Consider the following 17,571-nt stretch of genomic DNA (forward strand, 5'->3'; position numbering starts at 1 on the left):
GCATCAAACAGTAGTACAGTTATAAAGTATGTTGAAGTGGAATTCAAAATGGGTAAGTTTGTCTTTCAGACATTTTAAGTTCGGTTGAGATCAGACGGAATTGGAGTAATCTGTGGTTGTGGGGTTTGTCTGTTTCTGTCTGTATCTGTTTGTTTAAAGAGTGTACTCGAGTTATGTCTTGAACAGTGGAATGGTACTGGAGGTTGGAGCTGTGTCCAGTGGCCCAGAAATACTGCATTCAGTTACAACATTGACTTTGAACAAGGTGCAATTGGATAGTGGCTTTGAGGGTTCGCTCACTCTCCTTGGAATTGCAATTGCAATTATCATTCATCTGTTCCTTTAAAAAGTTACAAAAGGGACAAAAGATAATGAAATTTGTATGAACAAGGAATAAAAAAAGATCCTTAGAAACAAAATTGGAGCTGAAGAGATAGCTCAGCTGTTAAAATGCCTAGTTTGGTTTCCAGAACCCATATTTGGCAGCTCAAAACTGCTTGTAACTCCAGCTCCAGGATATCTGATGTTCTGCTTGGGCAACCACATACTATCTTGCGTACATATTCATCATTCTCTCTCTCTCTCTCTCTCTCTCTCTCTCTCTCTCTCTCTCTCTCTCTCTCTTGCGCGCGCGTGCACGCGCAAATCTGGGTATATCATTTTGTACAAAAGGAAGATTCAAGCTGTGTAAGAGAAGGGAACAGAAAGGAACAGTCAAATAGAAACAATGGTTTAAAAGAAAATTGAGGCTAGGTATGGTACTGCACCATTCCAGTACTCAGGAGGCAGAGGCAGGCAAATTTCTGAGTTTGAGGCCAGCCTGGTCTACAGAGCAAGTTCCAGGCCCAGACTATCAAAAAAGAAAGAAAACAGACAGGATCTGCTCACAGGGTGAGATAAAGTGGGTTTGTATGTGGTAAGGATTCAAATAAAACTAGGTTTCTTGGTAAATGTTAAGCCTGCTTATTCTATTTCTCCACCTTTTGTGATGGTGAATTGTCATGGTGGTATGTTAGTGACATTATGAGAAAACCATTCATGTGGCCCAACTTGCTGGGAATAGATACCTAGTTTAGCTGCTTCTTGAGGGAAGAATGGTAGAGGCCTTTATGACAAACAAGGATAATGAAGGAAAGAATTTGAATTTTATGTAAGACTTAGTCCAGCTCTAGGTCTTGAGAACTTTTGAAGAGGGTATATACCTGTTAATGCTGCCATTGACTTTATCTCTTCAAGTATGTAATTGCAAACTTGTATTGTTTGTTCTGGATACAGGAGGGGGAGCTGTGGCTCTCCTGAGGCCCTGTCTTTGAGGCGCTTGGGTTCAGAAATACAAAGAACATCCCACTTTTCTTGGACTCCCTGTCCTTAAAATGAAATTAACAAAACTTTAACATTAAAAGTTTGACTGGGTGTTGTGGTACATGCTTGTAATCCCAGCTTTGGGGAGGCAGTGGGTTCAAGGCCAGTCTTCAGGGCCAGTCGATACCGTATCTAGGGCCAGTAAGATGGCTCACTGGGTTAGGACACTTGTTGCCAAACCTGATGACTGGGGTTTGATCTCTGGAAACCACATGGTGGAAGGAGAAAACTAATTCTTGCAAGTTGTCCTCTGACCTCTACATGTAACACCATAGCCACTCACATAAATAAATACAATAAAGTATCTCAATTTTTTATTTTTTATTTTTTATTTTTTGGTTTTTCGAGACAGGGTTTTTCTGTGTAGCTTTGTGCCTGTCCTGGAACTCACTTGGTAGTCCAGGCTGGCCTCGAACTCACAGAGATCCGCCTGGCTCTGCCTCCCGAGTGCTGGGATTAAAGGCGTGCGCCACCACTGCCCGGCCCATTTTTTTGGTTTTTTTTTTTTTTTTTTTTTTTGGTTTTTTGAGACATTGGTTCTCCGTGTAGCTTTGGCTGTCCTAGAACTTGCTCTGTAGACCAGGGTGGCCTCGAACTCAAAGAGGTCAGCCTTTCTCTGCCTACGGAGTGCTGGAATTAAAGGCGTGCACCACCACTGCCTGGCCCAGCCCTTCTTCTTTTTTCTTTCTCCCATCTTTTTTTTTCCCCTTTTCCTTTCCCTCTACTCTAGCTTTTCTTTTGTGAGAGGGTGGTTCTCTACATAGATGACTCTTTATAGAAGCTGACATTATGTTAAGAGATTCGTGATGTTTTGATTATTCCTGTAACCTGTGTTCTTACTATTTAGCACCTAGCATCTCTCCTGCTCCATAACAAATTTGCTACAGAATTTGTTGCACATGGTGGAGTTCAGAAATTACTGGAAATTCCTCGTCCTTCTATGGCCGCAACTGGTGTATCCATGTGCTTGTATTACCTGTCCTACAACCAGGATGCTATGGAGAGAGTAAGTCTAGTCCATTCATGTGATGAGAATGGGATTTGGTGGGGACTATCTCTTTAAAATAGCACATTCCCAGATCAGCGTTTGGATAAGAAGAAATGAACAATTGAAAGATGAAATTCTTAGGAAAGACATGAGAGATGTGAATGTTTATCCTCATAAAGCATCCTAAAATGTAAAATTGTTTAGAAAAATTTAACTCTTTTGAGAAAGTGCAGGACAGATGTTCCACAAGCTTTATTTACTTTCTTTGATTTCTGTGGCATTATGATTAGTAGCCGAACACTTTTCATTTGTTTTGGTAGAGCTGTATTATTCATATATATATCACACATATATATATATAAATTTTTTTTTTGCTGTATTATATTTTAAAGTCAGTTTACTGTAAAAACAGGTAATGCTTTATATATGTTAAATAATTTGTGATGGAGATAGTAAACTAATTTCAGATGTTCTCATTCTTTTTTTTATTTTTATTTATTTATATTTTATATATGAGTGCTCTGCATGTATACCTGCACACCAGAAGAGGGCATCAGATCTTATTATAGAGGGTCATGAGCCACCATGTGGGTGCTAGGAATTGAACTCAGGACCTCTGGAAGAGCAGCCAGTGCTCTTAACCCCTGCGCCATCTCTCCAGCCCCAGATGTTCTCATTCTTAATTTGAGTCTGTTGTTTTTCCCTAAGTCTTTCATGTTAGTGATCATTTTTTTAAAAAAGTGAGTGGGTTTTAAATTTGAAAAGTGATGGTTCCCCTGGGTATTTCTAGGAGAGGGCTTATTTCTGTACTAGGAATATTTTTCTAATATTGTGTATGTACATGACTTTTTAAGTTAAGTAAACCTGGTGATGTCTTGAGTGTTGACTTTGTCTTTGCTCATTTACTAAGATAACCGTAATAATTAAAATTTTACTTTTTGTGAATATTAAACTATTTATATGCACAAAGTTAATTATGGCTAAAATGTAGAGAAAGGTACCAAGCAAAACTAGGAAATGTTTGACAGTTAATTGTTTAATTCATAGGAGACATACACATGTATGAATCACTGGAGCAGCAGATAGTAGTACAGTTGTAGACAGTGTTAAAGTAAGCTCCGCCACTTTTAAGAATGTCCTTGCTGGGCATGGTGGCACATGCTTTTACTCCTTGTTCTTGGGAGACAGAGGCAGGTGGATCTCTGTGAGTTTGAGACTAGCCTGGTCTTTATAGTGAGTTCCAGGCCAGATAGGGCCATAAAGTGAGACTGTGTCTCAAAAAAAAAAAAAAAAGTCCTTAACTTCTCTGAGCCTCTTTATAATTATTAAGCAAGATGTTAGTACTTTATGCACTGAGCATTTTAGAAGCATTAAATGATGTATTTTATGGCTCTCGGTAAGTATAGGTTGTACTTAATTAAATTTAGGTAGTTTTCAGGTTTGAAATTGATTATATTCTAGAATTGACTTAGAATGATCACTGTATTCTATAAAATTTTCTATCTACACTGGTGAACTTTTCATCCCTTTTAAAGAAACATTTGCCCCAAATGTTAAAATATATTTTTATATTTATTTAATTTATTTACTTTTTTGCAGGTTTGCATGCATCCCCACAATGTTCTATCTGATGTGGTGAACTATACCCTATGGTTAATGGAATGTTCTCATGCTTCAGGATGCTGCCATGCTACAATGTTTTTCTCAATTTGCTTCTCATTCCGGGCTGTCTTGGAGCTCTTTGACCGTTATGATGGTCTTCGTCGCCTAGTAAACTTGGTGAGGTTCTTCCACTGGCTCTTCAGTTAGCTGTAGGGTTCTTGTTTGTTTTGGTTATCCTGAAAGACATTATGTAGAAGAGAAGAAATTTCTTTTTGGTTGTTTGAATCAAGGTTTCATGTAGCCCAGTCTGGCCCTAACTTGCTATATAACCAAGAATGACCTTGAACTACTTACTACCTCTCCTACCTCTACTTCCCAGTGCAGGGGTCATAGATACATATCACTGCACCCAGCTGGGTACATTTTTGATTGGCATTTTGGGCTTTGGTTGTATATGTATTTTTCTCCTTTACTTAATGAGTTTTTCTTACTTTCTTATGTTTGGTTTTTTGGTGCTAAGGATTGAACCCAGGGTGTCATGCGTATTTACTATACTGCTGAAGGCTGTACCTAGCCCTGTTCTCTATGCCATTGTAGACATGCATATCTATCTATCTATCTATCTATCTATCTATCTATCTATCTATCTATCTTGACATAGTAATTGTGTAGGAGGGTTGCTGTGATAAACATTTTTTTTCATCTTTTTTTTTTTTTCTTTCTTTTGTGAGAAAAGGTCTCACTATGTAGCCTTGTTTAGAACTCCCTTTGTAGACCAGGCTGACATTGAACTTGTATCAATGTTTCTGGCTCTGCTTCCCAAGTGCTGGGAGCTGGATTGCAACTGTGGGCTACCACACACTGCAACTGTTTAATTTTGATCTTTTCAAATGGCAACAACTTTAGGCTGGTGTACCTTTTTTTCCTTTTCTTGATTTTTTAAATATTTTTATTTTACATGCATTCATGTTTTGCCTGCATATATGTCTGTGTGAGTGTGTTGGATCCCCTGGAATTGGAGCTACAGACAGTTGTGAGCTGGTGCTGGGAAGTGCTGGGAATTGAACCTGGCTCCTCTAGAAGATCAGCCAGTGCTCTTAACTGCTGAGCCATCACTCCAACCCCTCTTTTGATTTTTAAGACAATTTCTCTGTAGTTCAAGTTAGCCTTGGATTTGCTATGTAGATTGGCTGGCCTGGAACTTAGTATTTTCCTGTCTCAGCCTCTCAAGTGTTGGACTACAAGAATATACCACTATACTTCACCTTCTGTATATATTTTAATATGATTAGAAGCTGTCATTTTTTGTTTCATATGACTGTTAGCATGTTGTATATATGGGTATACTTGTCAGTACTGTTGAACATAAACATTTACCAGAATCGTTTTTTGTTATCTTTTTACTTTTCTCTTCTGTGTGTTCTTTCCCCATCTCCTTTTCAATCTCATACCTGTTCACTAATAGATCAGTACTTTGGAGATTTTAAATTTGGAAGACCAGGGTGCACTTTTGAGTGATGATGAAATATTTGCTAGCCGCCAAACTGGCAAACATACCTGCATGGCTCTGCGAAAGTATTTTGAAGCTCACTTGGCCATTAAATTGGAACAAGTCAAGCAGTCACTTCAGAGGACTGAGGGTGGTATTCTTGTGCACCCTCAACCTCCATACAAGGTAAGAGAATAGTTATTTATTTATTTGTTTAATTTTATTTTTGAGACAGGTTGTCTTAGCGTTATCCCTGCTATGATGAAACACTATGACCAAAGCAACTTGGGGATGAAAGGGGTTTATTTGTTTCCATATCTGTTCATCATTGAAGCAAGTGAGGGCAGGAACTCAAATGGCAGGAACCTAAAGGCAGGAGCTGATGCAAAGGCCATGGAAGAATGCTTACATCTGGAAATTGGTTCATAGGTGAAGATTCTCTTGCTGCAGTCCAATTGTAGTCTTTCTCTGTTTGAGAAATTTTTTTTTTTTTTTTTTTTTTTTTTTTGTTTTTCGAGACAGGGTTTCTCTGTGTAGCTTTGCGCCTTTCCTGGAACTTACTTGGTAGCCCAGGCTGGCCTCGAACTCACAGAGATCCGCCTGGCTCTGCCTCCCGAGTGCTGGGATTAAAGGCGTGCGCCACCACCGCCTGGCTCTGTTTGAGAAATTTTCTGCTTATGTAAATCAAACGTGGTAGACTTCTTTTCTGTTTTAGTCCTGAAAACACCATGACTGATTAGCCAGTACCACAGGTCTATATGAGTCATGCAACCATAAAAATCTATTTGCCTTTGCTGCCCATTCCAGGTCAGGCCATTATGGACATTATTTTGTCTTTGCTGCCCATTACGATAACTATATTCACCTTGCTTTTGGCAATTCAGTGCTGCCACTTGGCCCCTGCTACTTTTTTTTTTTTTTTTTGGTTTTTCGATTTTTCGAGACAGGGTTTCTCTGTGTAGCTTTGCGCCTTTCCTGGAACTCACTTGGTAGTCCAGGCTGGCCTCGAACTCACAGAGATCCGCCTGGCTCTGCCTCCCGAGTGCTGGGATTAAAGGCGTGCGCCACCACCGCCCGGTGGCCCCTGCTACTTTGAGGCTCAGTTTAACCCATTGCATTTAATTCATCCAGTTGAGCAGCAGTATCTCCAACCCTAAGGTCTGGTACAAGGAAAAAGGTGACAACAGAGCTCTACAAATGTACTGGTGCCTCATCACCATTTTGCATCTTATAGGATTAGTGAAGGCCATGTCTTCTGGGCCTTCCCCTTGTGGGGGATTAGGTTTTAGACAGCTTACCCACTCTAGCATTGCAATTTCCTTGAGCCTTAAAATCCCTTCATCAACACTAAGCCAAGGGATATCAGGCATTGCCAGCTCCTTTTCAATAGGCCATCTTTTGACAGATGCTTCAGCCAACCATTTAAACAAACTTTTGCTATCTTTTGTTTGTTTGTTTTGGTTTTGTTATTTTGTCTTTTTTTTTTAGAGCTGAGGACCGAACCAGGGCCTTGTGCTTGCTAGGCAAGCGCCCTACCACTGAGCTAAATCCCCAACCCCTTGTTTTTGTTTTTGGAGACAGGGTTTCTTTGTGTGGCTGTAGCTGTCCTGGAACTAGCTCTGTAGATCAGGCTGGCCTCGAACTCACAGAGGTCCATCTGCCTCTGCCTCCCTGATGCTGGGGATCAAAGGCTTGTGCCACTACCACCTAGCATTTTGACACCTTTTTAACTGCATATTCTCCATATTAAACCTAGAATTGCCACCCAGTGGACCCATCCAAACAAACTCAGCCCAGTCTAGTTTTATGTTTCTTCCACCATTTTCCCACAGCCTTAAAATCCATTCCCACATATATTCCCCAGACTTCTATTTGAATGAATTAGCAAACTTATTAAGCTCTTTAGTAGTTTAGTGTGCTTCCTCATGGACTACATTTTCTGTCTTCCATCCAGGAGCCTGCTTAGCTTTTAGTCTGGTTATAGGTCTAGAGGCAACTCTTGGTGGGCCCTGAGGGACATTAGTACTGTCTTGCCTGGCATCTTCTTCAGAGAAAGTCATTGCTGGTTTAGCAGACAATGAAGGATTAATTTCCTCAGATAACGGAGGAAAGGCAATTATATCAGGGGATGGGGGAGTACATCTGTTGAAGATGGAGAGACTACTCCCTGAGGTGAGATAAACTCTTGAGAATCATGAGGGTTCAAAGTTGTCAGCTTTTTTTTGTTTTTTTTTTTTTTTTTTTGGTTTTTCGAGACAGGGTTTCTCTGTGTAGCTTTGCGCCTTTCCTGGAACTCACTCTGTAGCCCAGGCTGGCCTCGAACTCACAGAGATCCGCCTGACTCTGCCTCCCGAGTGCTGGGATTAAAGGCGTGCGCCACCACCACCGCCCGGCTAAAGTTGTCAGCTTTAAATAGGGTCTTGTACACATCTCCATCCCAAGTTACAGGATCCCATTCCTTACCTATCAGTACCCTTACTTTAACCCTCAGAGGCTGGGAATTAATTTTCTTCGTAATTCAGCCAGTTTAATAATGAGTGCTTTTGTATATTTTCTAAACTTAAGCTGTGTGGCTGCTGGAGAGATTTCCTACCAGGGCACACTAGAAACTTTTAGACTGTGTGCATCTGGAGCTGGTCAGTCTTATCACATTGTTGTCCTTCACTGTATTCTCTCATGCTAGAAGTGAGTTACTTTTATCACAGAGTGTATTCCAATCCTTTACCAATTTTTCCAGAGATGCTAGGAACAACCAACTAGCATCATCATTTTCCTTATTTTTCCACAAACTGTCAAAAGTTTTTGTTTTTTTTTGTCTCTGTGAAGCCCTGGCTGTCCTGGAACTTGCTCTATGGACCAGACTGGCCTTGAACTCACAGAGATCCACCTGCCTCTGTTTTCTTTAGTGTTGGGACTAAAGGCGTTTGCTACCACTGCCCAACTTCAAAAGATTTATATAGAGTCACCAAATCCATTGCCTCTAGAATTGGTGAATAAGCAAATGCATTTGCCTCCTTAAGTTTGTAAAATGGTTCATACTATGGGCTTTTAATGCTCTCCAGTCTTCTAGGAGAGGCTTCAGTAACTAACTGGAGGGACTACAATAACCATAGGTATTGGCAAATTAGAAAGCCTGTTCCAGATCTTTAAAAAATTTGTCCTTGCCGGGCGGTGGTGGCACACACCTGTAATCCCAGCACTCAGGAGGCAGAGGCAGGCGGATCTCTTGAGTTCGATACCAGCTTGGTTTATAGAGTTCCAGGACAGCCAGAGATACACAAGAGAAACCCTGTCTCAAAAAGCTAAAACCAAAACCAAAACCACAACAAAAAAATCATCATTATACTTCTTTTGCTCTAGAACCACTTCTGTTACCAAAATCTGTTGTCAGGGTTCTCTACAAGAATAGAACTTATAGAATGATCTCTCTCTCTCTCTCTCTCTCTCTCTCTCTCTCTCTCTCACTCTCTCTCTCTCTCACACACACACACACACACACACACACAAACACACACACACAAATTTATTAGAATGGCTTATAGGCTGGTTCAGCTAGTCCCAACAATGGCTGTATACCAGCAGAAGGTCCAGGAATCCAGTAGTTGTTCAGTCCATGAAGCTGAATGTCTCAGCTGGTCTTCAGTACATGACGGAATCCCGAAGAAGTAGGCTCTAATGCCAGTGAAGGAATGGACTTGCTAGAGAGAGCAAGAGCTGGCAGGCAAAGAGTAAAAGCTTCCTTTTTCCATGTCCTTTTTATAGGCTGCCAGCAGAAAATGTGACCTAGATTAAAGGTGGATCTTATCACCTCAAAAGACTAAATGTGTATTCCTACCTCTAAAGATCCATATTAAAAGTGGGTCTTCTCACTTAATGTTTTAATTAAGAAAAAGTCTCTCATAAATGTGCTAGGCTGATTGAGTTATAGTTAATTCCAGATGTAGTAAAGTTGACAACCAAGAATGGCCACCACAGGGTCTCTATTATGTAGACCAGGCTGGCCTGGAACTCAGAGCACTATCCGCCTCTGCTTCCTAATTCTGGGATTAAAGCATGTACCACCATGACCAGTTAGTCTTCTATTTTTTTATTTCTTGTTTCTGAGTTGGGTATCAAAACCAGGGTCTCATAACATACCAGATAAGTGCTGTAAAACTTAAGTATATCCAGCTGGGCGGTGGTGGCGCACGCCTTTAATCCCAGCACTCGGGAGGTAGAGCCAGGTGGATCTCTGTGAGTTCGAGGCCAGCCTGGGCTACCAAGTGAGTTCCAGGAAAGGCGCAAAGCTACACAGAGAAACCCTGTCTCGAAAAACCAAGAAAAAAAACCAAAAAACAAAAAAAACCTTAAGTATATCCTGACCCAGGACACAGTCTTAAAAATTAATACTACTAAAAAAAAAAAGCCAGGTGGTTGTGGTGGTATTGTGTTCCCCCCAAAATTGTGCACCTTAATAAACTTACCTGGGGTCAGAGAACAGAACAGCCACAATATTAAACATAGAGGTTAGGCAGTGGTAGCACATGCCTTTAATCCTAGCATTCTAGAGGCAGAGATCTGTCTGGATCTCTATGAGTTCAAAGCCACAGTGGAAACCGTCAGGCATGGTGACTCACTCCTTTAATCCCAGGAAGTGATGGCAGGAAGCAGAAAGGTTTTTAAGGCATGAGGACCAGGAACTAGAGCCTTTTTAAGCTTTTAGGCTTTTGAGCAACAGTTCAGCTGAGATTCATTCTGGATGAGGACTCAGAGCTCTGTTTCCAGTCTGAGGAAACAGGATCAGCTGAGGAATTGGCAAGATGAGGTGGCTGTAGCTTGTTCTGCTTCTCTGATCTTCCAGCGTTCACCCCAATACCTGGCTTCAGGTTTTATTTTTATTAATAAGAACTATTAAGATTCGTGCTACAGGTGGTGGCGGTGCACACCTTTAATCCCAGCACTTGGGAGGCAGAGGCAGGTGGATCTCTGTGAGTTCGAGGCCAGCCTTATCTACAGAGTGAGTTCCAGGACAGGCTCTAAAGCTACACAGAAAAACCCTGTCTTCAAAAACAAAAACAAACAAACAAAAATAATAATAATAATAATACTTGCAGCAGCAGCTCCAAGTCTGAAATCCCATCTGAGCCCAGTGTCATGTTTGTAGGACAAACTTACGCATTTTTACCTGCCCTATATGAAAGCAGAACAATTAAAAGTGAAGGTAATAGATGAACTTCAAGGACCTTTTTTGTTCCCACTTGTGAGTCACTACTAATGTGGTAGACCAGAACTAAAGGGACTGAAGGGTGAGTCAGACTGCTTGCTTTTGTGAAAAGTGCTAAGTACCCTGCCTCCTGTGCAGAAGTTCTCTTTGGAAAGGATGTGTCCATAACTCTAGCTCTCTATCATTTTGGAACTTATTTGATAGGTTTGGGATCAAGATTAATGTCTGCATGTTTCAAAAATCTCAAGTTGATACCTGTTTGTATGGTGCTACTTTTTCAACCTTTAGAAATATGCACAAATCAACCTTTTGTTATTATTTTTTTAAATTATGTGTGCCCTTACAAATAAAGGACTAAGCATTATGGGGCATTGTTTTACATATAGACTGATGACTCAAGAACTGTGGTAATTGAAAGCTGTTATTAAAATCTTTTGGCAAGCATTGATAAGTAGCAGATGGTGCATTTATGTATTATAATAATACATACCTTTCCTTATAGGCATGCTCATACACTCATGAGCAGATTGTGGAAATGATGGAGTTTTTGATAGAATATGGCCCAGCTCAGCTGTATTGGGAACCTGCTGAAGTCTTCCTCAAGCTTTCCTGTGTACAGCTCTTATTGCAGCTTATTTCCATTGCCTGCAATTGGAAGACCTATTATGCAAGGTGGGACTAGAAGTTTCAACTAAAGTTCAGTTTCACATAATACATGTTTAACAAGCTTTTGTTGAAGTTTTATACTTGATTCTGTGAAAGAAGAAGATTAAGTATGAAAGTGTGATAATTTTTTTTTTTTTTGGGTTGGGTGGTGGTGGCACATGCCTTTGGTTCCATCACTTGGGAGGCAGAGGCAGCAGATCGCTGAGTTCCAGATAAGCCTAGAGTACAGAATGAGTTCCAGGACAGCTAGGGCTACACAGAGAAACCCAGTCTCAAAACAACAACAGCAGCAACAACAACAACAAAAAGGAACAAACAAAAAAAAGAAAGAAAGAAAAAGAATGTGATTTTATTTTATGTTTTTATCCCCCCTTTATTATTATTTTTATTATATATTTTATTTGTGTGGTTGTGTGAGCTTATGTGTTCTTATGTGAGCTTAGGATCTTGAGCAGAAGAGGGCATCGAATCTCCTGGAATTTGGAGCCAGACAGTTGTGAAATGCCATGTAGGTGCTAAGAATTGAACCCATGTTCTCTGGAAGAACAACCAGTGCTCTTAACCCCTGATCTATCTTCTAGCCTCCTTATTTTACTATTTTATACTTTGTGAGACAGTGTCTCACTTTGTAGCCCTGACTGGCCTGGCACTCAATGAGATCTACCTGCCTCTGCCTCCTGAGTGTTGGGAATAAAGGTGTGTGCTGTGATGCCCACCTATAATGTGATTTTTCAAAAAATATTTTTTACTTATATATGGAGAGAGAGAGAGAGAGAGAGAGAGAGAGAGAGAGAGGAGAGAGAGTGAGTGTGTGTGTGTGTGTGTGTGTGTGTGTGTGTGTGTGTGTGTGTGTGTGTGTGTCAGAGACAGCATACAGGTGTTGGTTCTCTCCTTTTACCATGTGAGTCCCAGGGATCATAACTGAGTCAGGCTTGGTAGCAAGTGACTAATTGCTAATCTGTCTCTATGTTCTCAAAGGTGTGATTTTGGCTTTTAAATTATTATTTACTTACTTCCTTACTTGTGTGGGGGTAAATAAGTGGTAAGGTGAATGTTTGAAAGTCAGAGAACAACTTGTGGGAGTTTGTTCTCTCTTTCTTTCCTCTAATTCCCTCCATCCCTTCTTCATTTTCTTTCCTTTCTCTCTTTTAAAAGAATTAGGTCCAGGCTCTTTTTTCTTTCTTTCTTTTCTTTTTTTTTTTTTTCTAGATTTATTTATTATTTATACAGTGTTCTGCTTACATGTTTGCCTGCAGGGCACCAGATCTCATTACAGATGGTTGTGAGCTACCATGTGGTTGCTGGGAATTGAACTCAGGACCTCTGGAAGAGCAGTGTTCTTAACCTCTGAACTATCTCCAGCCCCCAGGCTCTTTTTCAACTTCCTGCTTCAGCCTTGCTTGCCTGCTTCCAGTGCTGGGAATCATAGGCATAAGTCTCCTAACTGTGTCTGACACTTGTTTTTTCCTTTTTACATTTAATGTCTTTTGGTGTCTCTTGAGGCTGTGGTGTGTAGAACCCAAGATACACTGTATCTTCTTCATGTTCACCTTTAGTAGATGTTGCCAGATTATTTGGAAAGTGATCTTGATAGTTTACCACCTTCTTATAAATATTTGGTTCTTTCAAATTTTAGATTTTGTATCCTACATTTTCTCTTTCACATAATTGTATTTTGAACCCTTTCCTATAGAATAATTTTTTTTTTTTAAATGATTGTCACTGGTTACAGGGTAGTTAGCTATGATTGATTTGGGGGCATTTTAGATTTTAAATTTTTAGATTAGTAATTCTCAAGTGATAGATTCTGTCCAAGTACTCTAAAATTGCAAAAGCACTGTCATTTTGAAGTGGTTTTGGTCCAGAGAATTTTGGATAATGAATTCTTGGCCTATATAAACACTTGTTTGTTCCTCATCTTTTCTGAGATAGGATCTCTACATAGCCCTAGCTGTCCTGGAACTACCATATAGACCAGGCTGGCCTTGAACTAATGAAGATGCTCCTGCTCCCGTTCCTGCCTCTGCCTCCTCAGAGCACCACCATTCCTGGCTTTAAATGTCTCTTGTTGCTTTGGCATTCATTTGCTCCTATCAGAATCTACTTCCTAAGGACTCTTAAGGATATAGACTGAAGACCAGCAGGTCTCTGGAAGTTCCCCAGGGCTCCAGCACCAGATTGGGAATGTGGAGACATCCAGTCTTTTGTTTGTTTGTTTGTTTGTTTGTTTGTTTGTTTGTTTGTTTGTTTGTTTATTTATTTATTTATTTATTTATTTATTTATTTATTTATTTATTTATTTATTTATTTATTTTCTGAGACAGGGTTTCTTTGTGTAGCCCTAGCTGTCCGGGAACTCACTCTGTAGACTAGGCTGGCCTTGAACTCAGAGATCTGCCTGCATCTGCCTCCTGAGTACTGGGATCAAAGGTGTGCGCCACCACTGCCTGACATAAATAAATCTTTAAAAAAACAAACAAACAAACAAACAAACCTTTTTTGGGCAAGTGAGATGGCTCAGTGGGAAAAGAAATTGCCTCCAAGCCTTGTGACCTGTGTTGGATCTCTGGGACCAACATGATGGAAGGAGAAAACCAATTCCTACAAGTTGTCTTCTGACTGTATACACTGTGACACACACATGTGAATAAGTAAATGTAATTACAATTGTATCTCATATTTTCAGATTATTTTTGAGTGTCCAGTATATTCTTAGTCTTAAATATTTTAGAAAATAAGTATTTTAGAACCTTTCAAATAGTGGTTCCAATCTGTTATATCTCTATTTTTTTTTTATTTATTATTTTTTTTTTTTTTGGATTTTTCGAGACAGGGTTTCTCTGTGTAGCTTTGCGCCTTTCCTGGAACTCACTTGGTAGTCCAGGCTGGCCTCGAACTCATAGAGATCCTCCTGGCTCTGCCTCCCGAGTGCTGGGATTAAAGGCGTGCGCCACCACCGCCCTCTTTATTTTTTTAAAGTTGTGTTTTGTAGTTGTATTGTAGTCTCCTTTGATTAATTCTTCTTCCTGTCTAGGAATGACACTGTGCGCTTTGCTTTGGATGTCCTGGCTATTCTCACTGTGGTGCCAAAAATCCAGCTCCAATTGGCAGAGTCAGTGGATGTCCTGGACGAGGCTGGCTCCACTATATCCACTGTAGGTAGGTTGCACCTTGTTCCTGTGCTAGTTTTAATGAATGTATTCAAGTGCATGCGTGTGCGTGAAGGCCAGAGGACAGCATCAAGTGTCATTCTTCAGGGATTAACCATATTTCTTCTTGATACCTGGAACTCACCACGTAGCCTAGGCTAGTTGGCCATTGAGCCTTGGGAATGAATATTCTTCTTTTTTCCCAGTACTAGGATACAAGTATATGCTACTACTCTTGACTCTTACAGACTAAGCTATCTCTCAAGCCTGCACCTTGCCATTTTTGTTGTTGTGTGATAATTTGCCTTTGCTTTTCTGGTCATGTTTGTAACCTAATTTCAGGATGTTAGAATACAACAGCAATTTCCAGTGTGCGGGTCTAGATCCCTTTGGGGTTAAATGACTTTTATATGGGTCACATATCAGATATCTTGCATATCAGATATTACAGTTTTTTACAGCAGCAAAATCAGTTTTTGTAGACTGAAGTTTCTCAGTCCCACCTGATCAGCAGCCATTTTTATAAAATAATCACTCAGAGGCTTAATATTAATTACAAACTGTTTGGTCTGTGGCTCAGGCTTATTGCTAGCTAGCTGTTACATCTTTTTTGTTTTGTTTTGTTTTTTTGAGTCAGGGTCCCTCTGTGTAGCTTTGGAGCCTGTCCTGGAACTTACTTTGTAGACCAGGCTAGCCTGGAACTCACAGAGATCCTCCTGCCTCTACCTCCGGAGTGCTGGGATTAAAGGCATTCGCCACCACTGCCCGGCGCTATTACATCTTAAATTAACCCATTTCTATTAATCTGTGTATCACTACGTGTCTCGTGGCTTTACCTGTATTCTGTTACATACTGCTCCCCCAGCAGCTTGCAGCGTCTCTCTTGACTCCCCTTTCTTTTCCCTGTATCTTTGCTTGGATTTCCCACCTGGCTATATCCTGTCTTAGCACAGGCCAGAGCAGCTTCTTGATTAACCAATGGTAGCAACACATTCACAGCATACAGAAAGACCATCCCACAGCAAGTTATGGAGTAGCAACAAAAATAACTTTATGGTTGGGGGTCACCACAACATGAGGAACTGTATTTAAGGGTTGCAGCATTAGGAAGGTGGAGAACCACTGGAATAGAAGGTTGTGGAGGAGGGTTCCTTGTTTGTCCTTGTATTTGACACCATACAGTTCATATAGATAATCATGCTAAGAAATTTAGGATTTCTGAATGGGTCAGATACTTCTGTCTAGGATGTGTGCACTTCCCAGAACTTTACCTTTATGATAATTAATAAGTTGGGATAAACAAGAGTTTGGTAACTTGAGTATTAAGAAACATGAGAAAAGAGAAAGCTTGTGTTTGAAAAAAACAATGTTGCTGGGTGGTGGTGGCGCACACCTTTGATCCCTGCCCTAAAGGCAGAGGCAGGCTGATCTCTTGAGTTTGAGGCCAGCCTGGTCTACATAGTGAGTTCCAGGACCAGAAGGGCTACATAGAGAAACTGTCTCAAAAAACAACAACAGAAAACACACATTATTAAGAGCAGGCTGCTGAGGTGAATTCACTTAAAAACATTTAAAAATCTGTGTGTGTACACCTGTAGATGAAGCACATGTGGAGACCAGAAGGCAGCTGTTGGGTGTTAACTCTCTCCTTTCATCCTGTTGAGACACGACCTATCTTGTTGCTTGGGTGCTTAGCTTCCAACCAGTCTGTTCTCTTATCTTTGTCTTGTTGTAGAAGTGCTGCGGTTACAGAACAGCACAGCATTGAGCTTTTTATCTGGGTTCTGTGGATCAAACTCAGGTCATCAGGCTTATACAGCAAACTTTCTTACCCTCCTAGCTGTCTCCTTGGCCCTTAAAGCCCTATAGAATGGGTTTCTTTCTTTCTTTTTTTTTTTTTTTTTTTTTTTTTGGTTTTTCGAGACAGGGTTTCTCTGTGTAGTTTTGGAGCCTGTCCTGGATCTCGCTCTGTAGACAAAACTGGCCTCGAACTCACAGAGATCTGCTTGGCTCTGAGTGCTGGAATCAAAGGCATGCGTCACCACTGCCCAGCTAGAATGTGTTTCTTTATGGTATTTTATACCGTATATTATAGTGCCTTGTTCATATATGCCTTCCACTTTCCTTCTTCCAATATTCCTGTCCCCTTTCTACTTTCATGTCATACTTACACATAGCTAAATTTAGATTTTCCATATGGGACAAACACTTATTTGTTTGTTTTTCTCCCCCATCACCCTCGTGTGTTGCCTTTTTCAAGACCTCTTCCTTCTCTGGGCATGGTGTTGTACACCTTCAGTGCTAGCACTTGGGAGGCAGAAACAGGTGGATCTTTTTGTTTGAGGCTAGCCTGGTGTACATAGTGAGTTCCAGAACAGCTTGGGCTAAGAAGAGAGAGACTGTCTAAAAAAAACAAACAAAGCAAAAAGCCAACCATTAAAAAACAAAAAACAAAACAGTCACCTTCATTTTCCTCTTTCTTAGGCCCCATTCTAGTCCCATGCCTTTTTTTGGTGGTGGTTTGTTTTTGAGACAGATTCTCACTCTGTAGCCCAGCCTGGCCTGGGATTTACTATGTAGCCAAGGCTTGCCCTGAATTTGTTGGTATCTTCCTGCCTCAGCCTCTGAATACTGGCGTCCTTGTAGGCGGAAGTTTCTGTCCTGCAAGCAACTCCCAAATACCCCCCAGGCAGCTGCTTCCCAAATAATTGACTCAGAGGCTTAATATTATAAGTGCTTGGCCAGTCAGTAGCTCAGGCTTATTACTAACTAGCTTTTACACTTAATTTAACCCATAATTCTTATCTATGTTTAGCCACGTGACTTGGTACCTTTTCTCAATACGGCATTCTCATCTTGCTTCCTGTGCATCTGGCTGGTGATTCCTGATTCTGCCCTTCCTCTTCCCAGATTTCTCCTAGTCTGCCCTCCCTTCCTATACTTCCTGCCTGGCTACTGGCCAATTAGCATTTTATTAAACCAATTTTAGTGACAACTCTTTACAGTATACAAGAGCATTATCCCACAGCATGTCATGTCCTAGCATGTGTGGGTTTTTCTGTTTCATTTTAATTCTAGATTCTGCATATGGGCTAGTTTATTTAAAATGATT

General features: G+C 40.6%; 1 protein-coding gene across 2 annotated transcripts in view; it reads left to right on the forward strand.

The window, feature by feature from the left end:
- Positions 1 to 17,571, forward strand: part of Dcaf1 (DDB1 and CUL4 associated factor 1) — a 63,449-nt gene that overhangs the window by 19,074 nt on the left and 26,804 nt on the right. For both annotated transcript variants that reach the window (XM_052719658.1, XM_052719667.1), the window contains exons 9-13: positions 2,210 to 2,368; positions 3,950 to 4,129; positions 5,418 to 5,627; positions 11,147 to 11,316; positions 14,345 to 14,469. In XM_052719658.1, the coding sequence (XP_052575618.1) occupies positions 2,210 to 2,368; positions 3,950 to 4,129; positions 5,418 to 5,627; positions 11,147 to 11,316; positions 14,345 to 14,469 (844 nt within the window). The remainder of the gene's footprint in view (positions 1 to 2,209; positions 2,369 to 3,949; positions 4,130 to 5,417; positions 5,628 to 11,146; positions 11,317 to 14,344; positions 14,470 to 17,571) is intronic.

This window comes from Peromyscus californicus, unplaced genomic scaffold (assembly GCF_007827085.1).
Source record: "Peromyscus californicus insignis strain IS unplaced genomic scaffold, ASM782708v3 Scaffold_11__1_contigs__length_118956290, whole genome shotgun sequence".
Classification (NCBI taxonomy): Eukaryota; Metazoa; Chordata; class Mammalia; order Rodentia; family Cricetidae; genus Peromyscus; species Peromyscus californicus.